At 43.9% G+C, this 12,913-nt stretch overlaps 1 protein-coding gene across 7 annotated transcripts in view; it reads left to right on the top strand.

Moving 5' to 3' along the window:
* Positions 1 to 12,913, top strand: part of MYRF (myelin regulatory factor) — a 167,581-nt gene that overhangs the window by 120,993 nt on the left and 33,675 nt on the right. For 6 of the 7 annotated variants that reach the window (XM_053283502.1, XM_053283500.1, XM_053283501.1 and 3 more), the window contains exons 12-15: positions 278 to 343; positions 5,542 to 5,742; positions 8,254 to 8,362; positions 9,935 to 10,044. In XM_053283502.1, the coding sequence (XP_053139477.1) occupies positions 278 to 343; positions 5,542 to 5,742; positions 8,254 to 8,362; positions 9,935 to 10,044 (486 nt within the window). The remainder of the gene's footprint in view (positions 1 to 277; positions 344 to 5,541; positions 5,743 to 8,253; positions 8,363 to 9,934; positions 10,045 to 12,913) is intronic. The other variant, XM_053283499.1, reaches the window with a different exon arrangement.

Raw genomic sequence — 12,913 nt, 5'->3', positions numbered from 1 at the left:
TGCCCCTCCCTAAGTTATCACTTGGGCCCTAACACATTGGTTCTGAGACTGACATCCCAAATGGGTCCAGTTAATTGGACTGCTTAGCAAACATCCAAATGGATTTGCTTCTTGGACTTTCCAGAGCATCACCTTTGGGGAAGGGCATGTGAAGAGGCCATTTTTTTGGCTCTTGCATTGCCAGTGATTCTTAATAAATAAGGACACTAGATTGTGACTTTGTGGTTGGCTGTCTCCGCCCTGCTGCCTTTTTAAGTGCTGTGTCCATTTCCTCTAGCAAAGGGCCGGTTCGGGGGTAAAACACAAACAGAGGGCGGACGGGGACCCCGGAGTCTGCAGACAAGTAAGTAGCATGCTGAACTATGCAGCCTCCGGGGTGGAGGTGGGGGGCTCTGGTGCAGAGCCATTGGGAATGGTGTCCAGGGCTTAGGTCTGGCCACGGGGTTAACAGCGAGGTTAAAGATGTGTCTGCACTAGCACAACAGGTGGCTTGGTTGCACATCAGATGCACAGCTGACTTCCATCATCTTCCATGAAGGTGGTGTGAATTCCAGAGCAGTTGTGGAATGTGCCTGCAGTGTCAGAGGCATGTTGTTGCCCCCCCCCCCCCCGCCCACCGCCCCAAGACACTTGAAGCTTTATTTTTATTTATACTCGTGAGGGAAGTATTTATGCAGGACCATCAATATACAGAGGTTCATAAGCTAAAAAGGTATGGCCTGAGGAGCTTACAGTCTAAATGTTGACAATGGGGAAAACAACATAGGAAGAGGAGGAGCCAGGGTGACAGAGGAAGAATGTGGCAAGCAAATGCTGTTGCCTACATACAGACTTCTTTTCATCTGATGATGAAGACCAAAGGGTTACACCAAAGGTTTCATGAAAAATGTTTATTTTAAGTAGGAATCTGAAGGATGAGAGATTGGTGGTGTTGGTAGAGTTTGTATATAATGCCTTGGAGGGTGTTCTATGCACTGCACGGACATTGCGCACATACACTGGACATTATCTTCTTGTAATCCTAACAACCACCCTGTATCAGCAGGTCAATATTATAATCCCCAACTGGGGACTGGACTTATCTAAGCCCACCAAATGAGTTCACGGCAGAAGTCTGATCTAAACAAGGGACTTCCTAATCCATTGGCTTTCTATCATAAGCCCTGTTCAGGTATTCAGTAGAATGCCACTGTGAACACACTTCCAGGACTTCAAGCGGGTCAGAAGTCCTGCCCTAGCCTGTCGCTCACCTTTCCAGCCCCACTCTCATGCTTACAGCAGTGTTTGAATGCAGAGATTAGTGCTATAAGCATGATTGGGCCCGTTTCTATGATCAGGAGACTCAAATCAGCCATGCAGAATGCACACCTCATGCTGGTCCTGTGTCATCACCTGTGGGCTGTTAAAGGGAGCATTGTGCAGTGCAGCAGATCAGTAGCCAATATTAATTTTATTTTCCTCCCTTTTAAAAATCTATTATGATTTAATATGTGTTTTTATCTCATGTTTTAATGTTGTGTTGTAAGCTGCCCAGAGGACAATTTGTTATGGGGCGGCTAACAAATAAAGTTATTATTATTATTATTATTATTATTCAGACAAGAAAGTGTCAGTGCAGCAAGAGAACAGCCTAATAGCACTTCTAAACAAACTGCACTGGTGTAGCAGGGAGGCAGCAGCTTTTAATACCTTTGCCTTTCACAAAAAACCCTTGATGCCACCCAGAAATATGTCCCTGAGGGATGCTCAACCACCAGGGACATATTTTCAGGTGGCACAGAGGGCTTCCTGGGGAAGAAGAGAGTGTCAAAAATGGTTGCTTCCCTACTGCACCATTGTAGTTAGTTGGAAAGTGTTGTTAGGCTGCTCTCTCGCTGCACCACCACTTCTTTGCAATACCAGCCATTGAAACTAGGACTTATCTGGGTGTGCCTTAAGGACTACACAACAAGTTGTCCTTATGGTGACATAAAAGCCATTCTTGGGGCAGTTAGTCTAAGGCTCGGGAAGAATCTTCCTGATACTTCCTTTAACTATTGTTCTCCTCTTTAATCATCTTTTAAGAAGAGACTTTAAAAATACTGAATACCAATTCTGTTTGATTCATTAAACTTAGAATATGTTACCCTCTGCTAAGAAAGGAAATTGGGATCTTTTCCATTAGATTTGCATAGAATTGGCTGTTTTGCTTCAGCTAGTCATGGAGAGAGACAAAAAGCTCTGCAGAATACCAACGCCAACCAGAACTCTTAGTGAGCCCCTCTATGGCTTTGGAAATTTTTTATTATCTATTATATTAATTCTCCTGGGTGTGCCTTGGAATGTGCATCCCAGTGCCCAGCTGATTGGCTGGGCAGTGGATGCGCCTGATTGGCTGAGGCACATCCAGGAGGATTGGTCGCAACAGTAGCGGTGGTCCCGGCCATGGAGGCCAGAGGTGGTGGCAGGCCCGGCCCAGAAACGGAGGCAAGGCCCAGGAGGGGGGAAAGAAAGGGGGGGGGCAGAAGTGGCGGTGGGGAGGAGATGCAGCTTGGCCCGGAAGCGGAGACCAGGGCAGAAGAGGGGGGAGAGGTAACCACTGGCCCCAAAGAGAGCACAGATGCTCTGTGCGGGGTCGGCTAGTTATTATTATTTTACATTTTATATCCCGCTCATCCTCCAAGGAGCCCAGAGCGGTGTACTACATGCTTGCTTCTCCTCACAACAACCCTGTGAAGGTTGTTGAATGTGTTCAAACAGAACACATTTGAAGAGCTATACTCTGGCAGTTCTTTTCTACCTGCATTGCTTCTGCAAATTATTTGTTGTTTTTATTTGTTGTAAACTGCCTTGAGCCAGGTTATTTATTTATTTATTCATTCATGCATTTATTTATTTATTTAATATATTTTAATGCTGCCCAAAATGCAAGTTCTCTGGGCAGTTTACAAGACAATGGATACAACCGATAAAAAGATTAACATATTTCAACAATTAAAATGTATTATTATTACATTTTATATCCCGCTCTTCCTCCAAGGAGCCCAGAGCGGTGTACTACATACTTAAGTTTCTCTTTCACACAACCCTGTGAAGTAGGTTAGGCTGAGAGAGAAGTGACTGGCCCAGAGTCACCCAGCAAGTACCATGGCTGAATGGGGATTTGAACTCGGATCTCCCCAGTCCTAGTCCAGCACTCTAACCACTACACCACACTGGCCTAGAATTTATTTCTAGAATTTATTTCTGGCCTAGAATGATTTATGGACTAGAATCATTTAGAAAAGAGAGCTGGATTCTCAAGATACTGAATTTTGCTTTCAGTGTAACGTTCTTTGCTTTTGTGCCCAGACTACACACAGCCTTGCTTATAACCTGACTTTTCCTACAGAGGCTTAACTTTTATGAACACCAAATGCCAGCATGATTACCATTTATTTTCTATATACCTTTATGCCGATATGAACATTAAACAGCAAAATACCTTATAAGCCATGTGCAGGGTCATATTACCATGGGTGCAGGGAACAAAATGCTCCTTCTGTAAGTATCTGGATGGCATCTCCCTCTTTCCTATTGCTCTGCTTCGCTCACTGCAATTCCCACTTTCTAAATTCTTGATGGCATCTCAGTGACTCCCTCTCCTGGCCACACTGCCATGAATTCTGAGTGGGGGGTGTGTGTGTGTGTGTGTGTGTGAGAGAGAGAGAGAGAGAGAGAGAGAGAGAGAGAGATTAATTAAACAGTGGCCTCAGCCTAGATTTCATGAAATATTGAGAAAGCAGAATGCATACAAACTCTCTTTATTTATTCCCTACATATAGTGGAACCTCTTGTACTGTCTTGTAGAACAATTCTATGCAAAAGTCCCCTTTTCTCACCACCCTAACCTCATGCATCTGGGATTAGAAGCCAGGGGCTTCTGGGTGAAAGGGTAGTTCCAAATCAAAAAGGGTTTGCGTCCAGGAACACGGCTTTTTAGGAAAGCAGTCGTTGATTGGACTGCTTGTTCCTCCCATTCCCTCCTGCCTGCCTTGAACTGCCTTTGTCTCAGTTCGCTCATTGGATATTTATAGTGGCCCATCTGGTGTGACGCAGGATGCTGGACTAGATAGGCCTTGGGCCGGATCCAACTGGGCTGTTCTTAACCCCCTGGGGACCACTCATGTCACTTCCCTGACGATTCCTTGTTTTGTCATTGAGATGCATTGCCTCAGAGGGAACTGAGAGAGAAAGCATTTGCTTGGAACATTATCTTCCTGTTATCTCATTGGGTCTGTAAACAAGGGCTGACTCAAAACCAAGGCTTCTTGTGCTTAGCTGGCCAGCTGTATCAGACAGACTCTCCAGGTCATAAACAACATACTGTTAGACTAAAGGTGCAGCTACAAAACTGCAAAATTGGTTTTGATGGAGACGGTATCTCTGCCTCCTAACATGGACAAAGAACGGTATGTTCTTATCTACACTGGTAACTGCAAACTTTGCAAAAGGAGAAATCCCCATAATACTCCCTAAGGCAACTGTTTAACTTACACCTCACCTTGTTGCATAGTTATACTAAGCGATGGATGCTGAGTATGGCTGCCTTCGGCCACAGTTGTCTGTGCAGTGTAGTAAGCAACATTCTTGTCAAGGTGTTGGGCCTGTGAACACACAGTGGAGGCCCCTGTAACAGAGTTTTCAGTTGACAAGATTTTAACTGCCCTGATATTCTGGATAACTTGTGATTGTGTGTTGTCAATTAATTAAGCCAGGTATTGTGTACTATATCCTAAATCAGTTAAAATCAAGTTCTCTAAAACAAATTCAGAAAGTATACCCTCTGAGGTGTTGTAAGTACTCTATTGAATTGTAAATTTTACATGTTTTGTGTTCAGATTTGCACAATTGTTTAAGAAATATGTGAAGAAGTGTCAATGGGGAAACTTGATTTAAATCAAGTTTTTCTCCTGGGCACTTTCCAGACTAGACCCTATGACGGGGTCAGGACGTTATCTCGGAAGTGTGCTTCCACACTTCCTGCGTCGTGACACCGCAGTCTCTGTGCAGACAGCAGGGTGCTGTTAACATTTCCAATGCCTTGTTGCAAATTTAATTGCTGCGATATAGAGCAAGGACATCGTATATCCAACGTGGAAAAGTTGCTTTTTTCTGGGTTGTTAGTTGCTGCAAGACTGCTCCCCCTGCTGTTTGCGTTCCGAATGCGACTTGCCCGGACGGAGGCATTTTGCTGCTGTTCCCTCAGCTAGCCTGGAAAGCGCCCTGGTGATTTAAATCGCCTTGATTTAAATCAGTTCTACCTGGCATCCGTGTGAGTCTGTGTTCTGTTTTCTTGCTCTACCTCAATGTCAGCCAGCAGGCAACTTTTTTTTTTAATGATTTGAATCAATTAACATGTGCAAACAGACATTTCCCCCCCTGTGTATTGGGAGAGGAGGTAAATCTTCCTTGCACTTGGTCTAAAAGTACCAGCTGCATTTCCTCAGTTCCTTGTTCTCTTTGAGATTCTCTTGTTGACCATGATATTTGCTTGTCTCCTTTGGACTTTCTTTCCTACAGGCCTCTAACCCGGGTCAGTTTGAGAGTGACAGTGACGTACTCTGGCAGCGTGCTCAGCTCCCCGACACTGTCTTTCACCATGGCCGAGTAGGCATCAACACGGACCGCCCCGATGAAGCCTTGGTTGTTCATGGCAATGTGAAAGTGATGGGGTCTCTTATGCATCCATCAGACATCAGAGTAAAAGATGAGATCCAGGAGGTAAGCACTTGGCACAGCAGGTCTCCATTCGTATGGCCTTTGGTTTGAATATTCACAGGCATCCCTTCAGTCTGCATCACTGGGCTGAAATGCTCATGAGAACAGGCTATTTCCATGTATCTAGGTACTACTCATTGATTGCCAAACAGAGAACACCATGCAGGCAAGCCAGTCTCTCTAACATAGCCTAGCAATGGAACAGCAGATTTTCTGCTCTCAGTTGCAACTGAAACATTCAGGATCCCAAAATTCAGGGGACTCTGAGGAGGAAAGCTTAAAAAAACTTTATGCTGGGATAGGCAGTTGGCTCTCCAGCTGTTGTTGAACTACAACTCCCTCACCCCCAGCCACCATTTATTGTGGCTGGGGGTGATGGGAGTTCTAGTTCAGCAACAGCTGGAGAGTCAAGGTTGCCTACCCCTGCTTTATGAGATCTTGAGTCAATGTTGTCGAAATGCTACAGAAATGCAGCACTAAAAGATAAACCATGCCCACAGACTTGCAATCTAATACAGGCAGACAATAAGGAAAAGGGAAAGGGAAAACAAAAGAAAGAACAATAACATCAGCATGAGACTTTCAAGAAGGCACTGATTAAATCCAATTAAAGACATAAGAAGTCCTGTTGGATTGGATCAAAGATTCCTCTAGTCCAGCATCTTGTTCTTAACAGGGGCCACCCAGATGCCTCCTAGGCGTTTGCAAGCTGGACATGAAGTAGGGATGTGCAGAACATTTTGACAGTGATACGATTCGACTCACAACAGCCATTTCAAGTGTTTCGAGCTCGACACAGAACACCCTTCAAATAAAGGCTGTTTCAAGCTCGGAACAAAACAATCCCGTTTTGAGTCAAAATGTTTAAACATTCTGAGAGCCATTTTGGAGGCCTGTTTTCCCCTTGCTGATTGTTTTTGGGGCACTGGCTTCCAATTGGCTTGCAATCTCCTTGCTTCTTGATTGGCTTATCGTATAAATCAAGTGTTGTCATGGGCAACTGTGACCTCATTGGCTGGGGGGAGGGAGGAGGGCAGGGGAACACAAAAGGAGGGAGTTTCAAAATGTGTTCAAAGGGACTAGGAGGCAGAGAGGGCCCTTATAGTGTGGCCCTCTTGAAGAAGAGGATACATCAGGAGGAGAGGAGGAAGGAAGGTTTGATTTTGTGGTTTTATTTTCTCAGTATAATATGCTTTGCTATTGCTGCTATGACTATCTGGTTTTGCTGGATCTCAGATTGACAAAGGCAGAACTTGGGTGCCTGCCTTCTTTGAGTTGTGGTTTGGTTTGCTTGTTTGTAAGACAGTGTTGTGGCGAGAAATGGACAGTGGCAGCGCTCTCTTGCTCCCTCTCTCTCCTTCTCTAATATTTCTTGGTGCTTACTGTGATGAGCTCAATGTTTGGCCTTGAAACTAACTTGTGCTTCACTCACTGCTCTGGTCTGCTCTGCAATCTGCATTGCAAGGTGTACTCAGTCAAAATGTGGCTTTGTTGCTCTAGTTGAGCTTATGGCTATGCTTGCTGCTAAGTAAGGGTATTGCTGTGGCAGCTGTTGCAATACTAGGAAGTAAAGAGTCATAACTCTGTGTGAGAGAGTAACTTGTGCCAATGATGTTACTGCAGCATGGGCACTGTGGCTAGCAGTGGATCCTGAGTCAGTTATTCCTTTTTGGGCCAAATTTGGACTGTGTTTGAAATGTGTATTCTGTGTTGGGAGGGACAGATTCCCTTTTACTGTGTGCTTCTGCAGTGTTTTTCTTTTTCAGAAAAATGCATTGCAAAACTTGTGTGAGCACTCTGGGCATGCAACTTATTCTGGCCATAGAGAACAATGGGGAAACTCAAAACATTCCTTTGTTCTCCATAGGTAGCTTCTAGGGACACCAAAGTGGATTGATGATGGGTGCTACCTAACACCCAACCAATAAAAGAAATGGGCAAGTGGGAAATTTTTAGCAAATTATTAACTTTTCTTCAAAACCCACCTAGGAGGTTTCCCCAAAAACCTATGGGGGTTTTGGTGAAAAGTTAAAAATGTGTTAAATATTGCCCGTTTCTTTTGTGGTTTGGGTGATAGGTAGCACCCATCATGCCCTACCACACAACCCACTTTGGTGTCCCTAGGAACTACCCATGGGAAACAATGGGGTGTTTTGAGTTCCCCATTGTCCCCTTGGACCGAAACACTTGAAACGTTTCAAGTTTGTTCTGTCGAAACAGTTGGTCCGACTGCTGTTTTGATGAGAAATTTACTGATATTGAGCTGAAATAGCCATGTCGCTTCGTGCCTCATGCCAGTCTTGGGTAACTTCTTGTTGTTTGGACTACAACTCGCATCATTCCCAACCTTTGGCCATTGTGGCTGGTGGTGATGGGAGTTTTCCGATTCCTGTGGAGTTTTCCTATTCCTCTGACAACAAGGGTATGGTGGCTGCAGCTCAAGGACTGCAGAAGTTTGGGCAGCCAGAGTCACCTATTGTGTCTTATTGACCTCTCTCTTTTTTATGGTTTCAGGTGGATACCACAGAACAGCTGAAGAGAATCTCCCGCATGCGTCTGGTGCACTATAATTACAAGCCAGAGTTTGCTGCCACCGTGGGCCTTGAGAATACATCCGAGACGGGTAAAGTCCCCTGTACTAACCTTATGGCTTCATCTTCACAGCTCTGCTACTGTTCAAGAGTTGTAATGGTAGCAAAAGTGTCAACATCCCCCTTAACAAAAAAATTGTGATACTCAGCTTGGCCTTTGCTATCCCATTGCTTTGTAACAGTGTTTTCCGATCCTTCTCTGTTCTAATCCCAGACATACTGCTGTGTAGCAGAGTGGTGGCATTAGGGACCTGCTGGAGCTGCTGCGTACCAGGAAGTGAGCCCTGGCAGGATTTTCCTACAGGGCAATTGTGCAACCCTTCCAACCCGTGGGCAGTCATGGTTCTTGCACCATGGAGCAATGGAAGTTTCTGCAGCACATGTGCCAAAGTGCTGTTTTAAAGAGTTGTGCAGGGGCTTGTTTTCTAGAGCTCAGCAGCCCTGGCAGGTGCCTCATGCCGGTGTGCCAATGCATGCAGTGTCTCCCACTGAAGTTTTCATACGTGGCATCTGAGGGCTGCTTCTCAGATTATAAATTGTATGACATTTCCATTTGTCTGTTTGAGAAGGCAGCTTAGCTGATGGGAATGTTATAATCACCAGGTCAGTGCAAGGCCCGGGTATTGCAAGACTTGGGGAATACTTTGGTTTCTCTTAGTCCTATGTCATTAAATAATGAGGGATCATGATTGGAGGAGAACTAATCCTGACCATGAATCTCAGAGCAGCGCATTTCAGATGCTAAACATAATTCTGAAATTCTGTATAAGGAAACTGCCTTATACAGAGTTAGACCTTTGGTCTATCTAGCTCAGTATTATCAACATTGGCTGGCAGCAGCTCCCTCAGAGGTTCAGAGTTCAGACATGGGTCTTCACCAGCCCTGCCTGGAGGGAATTGAATCTGGAATCTTCTCACTGAGCTACAACCCCTCCTCGAGTACACTGAATTGCTGCAGGTAACCAGTATGGCAACAGTGCACATATGTGTTTAAGTGTGTAGGTTTGTCTCTCATAATTTAACTCTCACATACAGGTGTCTGGGAGCATGAATGTCTAAAGAGGGGGTTGTGTCATCACATCAGAGGGTGCATATTTGCTGTATTGAGTGTGGAGCTGCCTTCAGTTGCTCCTTTCATTGTTTTTCCTGTCGGCTAAATTCCAAGACACCTGCATCTCACCAAACTTATTTTAATCAGTACACTCCCTAATAGCTCCTCCAAATGCATCCTGAATTACTGCTCAAACTCATCTGTGTTGGAGGGGGATATAAACGGTTTATGGGTTTGGAACAAGTGTTTCTGATGGCTTCTCGTGGAACATGCTATTTTTCCAGTAAATTTCCTTACTGGCAACCCTTTTGCCAAACTTTTAAGCTCTGAAAAGTTAAAGAAGCACTTTCCTTCAAGGAGCTGCTGATGGGGTCAACTTCTAAAATAACAATCTTTGTTATTTTTGTTTGTAACGCTCATACACCTTTTGTTTGTAATGCTCATAGTGAATCACTCCTAGGGACTACCTAGCAAATACCTCATAGGTTTCTAAGGTGCCCCTGATACTTTGTGGTCCAGAGCCACCATGATCTTTGTTGTCATTTCTGTGCAGGTGTCATTGCTCAGGAGGTAAAGGAGATTCTCCCAGAAGCAGTGAAGGACACTGGGGACATGGTCTTTACCAGTGGGAAAACCATTGAGAACTTCCTAGTGGTGAATAAGGTGAGTGGACCCCTCTGAAGAAGAGGTAAAAAACAAACAGAAAAAATATATGAAAAGAGTTGGTGAGGACTGCAGATTTTTAGGTCTGCATTCCTTCTACATGGAAAATGAATACCCTAAACAAACACAACCTGGAAAATCTCATTTCCAAAATGTTGGCACAATGTCTTGTAGATATTTATTTAGCATTGCTATTTGAGGCAGTTTCAATTTTCATGTGTACAGACTTGATCTGATGTCGAGGGAGATATGGGATATATGATTTGGCTATTTATTTATTTGATTTATATACTGCTCTTCCAACAATGGCTCGGGGCATTTTACAACAGAATAAAAACAATTAAAACCAGTTAACAATTAACATCAAAACTATAAAAACAGAATAAAACTAATTGAACATTCAAACAGTTATAAACCCTGGAAAACCAGGGCAACCATTTAAAACAGTTTACAACAGTTTAAAAACCCCGGAAGGCCAGGCCAAACATATAGGTTTTAAGGGCTCTCCTGGAAGACAATAATGAACTTAAATTACGGATTTCTGCTGGGAGGGCATTCCACAGCCCGGGAGCAGCTACAGAGAAGGCCCGCCTCTGAGTCGCCAGCAGAAAAACTGGTGGTAACTGGAGACGGACCTCCTCGGATGACCTTAACATGCAGTGGGGATCATGCAGAAGAAGGCTTTAAAGGTAATAACCAGCACTTTGTATTTTGCCTGGAATCATATCGGCAGACAGTGTAACTGTTTCAAGACAGGCATAATATGGTCTCTCCAGGTTGCCCCAGAGACCAATCTGGCTGCCGCTTTTTGAAATAACTGAAGTTTCTGAACTACATACAAAGGCAGCCCCACATAGAGCGCATTGCAATAGTCAAGCCTGGAGGTTACCAGCTGATGCAACACTGTTTTGAGGTCATCCTCTTCAAGAAATTGGCTCAGCTGTCGAATCAGCTGAAGCTGGTAGAAAGCTCTCCTGGCCGTGGCCTCCACCTGAGATACCAAGGTGAGGCCTGGGTCCCGGAGTACTCTCAAGCTGCATACCTGCTCCTTCTGAGGGAGTGTAACCCCATCCAGCACAGGAAGATCTAACTCACCCCTTAGATTCTGAGACCCCACAATGGGCACCTCCGTCTTGCTTGGATTCAGCTTCAATTTGTTATCCCTCATCCAGCCCATTACTGCCTGTAGGCAGGCATTTAGAGAATGAATGCCATTTCCTGAAGATGAAAAGGAGAAGTAGATTTGGGTATCATCAGAATACTGATAATTCCCAGTACCAAACCTCCTGATGACTTCTCCCAGTGTTTTCATGTAAATATTGAAAATCATTGGTGATTTGAATGCATTGCAGAGGGAGTCGGATGAAATGGGCAGTGATGGACAGTAGCTAAACTACAAACTTGTCAAACCTGAACTACGTTTCATGTAGCTGAATGGTAATTACAACTCCTTTTTGAAAATTAGTTCAAACTACTGTGAGTAGTTAACTACTGAGGCTTAACAAATAACAAAAATAATTTCTTTCATCCGTTAAAAAACTCTCTATTATTTAAATAATTCATTTGTTATCATACTGAAACTGTATAAATACCAAATGGGCCACTAAGAACACAGGTATGCCTGCAGTTACCAAGAGAGGGTGTGGTCTTCCATTCTTTCAATCGAAGAGAAATAGTGATTTTTTAAAAAGAAAAGTAGTTCAAACTATTTAATTGCTTCAAAGAAGTTACAAAAAGTAGTTCCAACGACATACTAAAATGTAGTTAACTTGTACTTAAACTACTTTTAAAGGAGTTTAGTGCTCATCAATGTGAACTGGAAACCAAAAACCAATTCAGAGCGGGGTTCCCCCCCAGTGAACTGAACTTAATTTGAACCTACAGTAAAACATCTACTACTTTGAACATTAACAGGAGCCCAACTCCTAAAAACAAACAAACAAAAAGCCCTGGTTCAAAATAACTGGTTTAATAATCAGCTGCTCAGGTTGATTCACTTGAGGGTAATGAGAAAGGGCCTCTGCTTTAGCCTTAGAGACATACAGGAGATTATATTTCCCAGGGAACCATCAGAAAAGCAGAAGAGGCGGAGCAGGCAAGAGAATTAATAACTGTCCTGTCTTCACCATTACCTTGACCCTAGGTAAAAACTGCTTCTTTTACAAAAATAAAATAAAATCTAAAGTAACTAAAATGTGCTCTAAACTGCAGTTTTGAAAATCTTATATTCCAGTGGTTGAATGGCGTGTAATTGGTTCTTCACAATGTCTGATTAGTTCAGAATATCTTGACCTAACTTCGATTTAGGATGACTTACAACGATAAAAATATAAAGTGTAACTCTGGCTAAAATAAGCTCATAATTAGCCTACTTTACTAAATGCCTGCGCTGTCGAAACATTTAACCTTTTATCTCTGTTCTGTTTTCCTGCCAAAAATCTGACCCCCAAATCAGTTATTTAACCCTGGAAGTACCATTTGCAGTTAAATAGCCATGGGAGCGGGGGAAGCGTGTTTTGGTGGGAAAACAGCATGGAAGTCAAAAGTTAAATACCCCCTACCTCCAATCATGATCCAGACAGCAGCCCTGCACAGCTGCTACTCATGAGCAAACATAACCCCTGCTAACTTGGCAAAGAGGCACCTTTTTAAAGTGGTGACTCTCTTTATTTAGCAGGGGGAGAGTAACTGGCTCTATCCACCCCCAGCACAGTACCTCCAGTGACACAATCATGGAGCTGGGTTTAATGGCGCCCTGGCATCCTTAATGCCAACTAAATGTCAGGCTAAAAAGCCAGGCTAGGCATCGCTGCCCCACTAGGATTGGGCCTAATCCCAGCAGTTCTCACATGCAGCCTAACCCAGGCTG

This window comes from Hemicordylus capensis, chromosome 1 (genome assembly GCF_027244095.1).
Source record: "Hemicordylus capensis ecotype Gifberg chromosome 1, rHemCap1.1.pri, whole genome shotgun sequence".
NCBI lineage: Eukaryota > Metazoa > Chordata > Lepidosauria > Squamata > Cordylidae > Hemicordylus > Hemicordylus capensis.
Note: the sequence above shows the minus strand (reverse complement) of the source record. Positions and strands in the feature narration are given on the sequence as shown.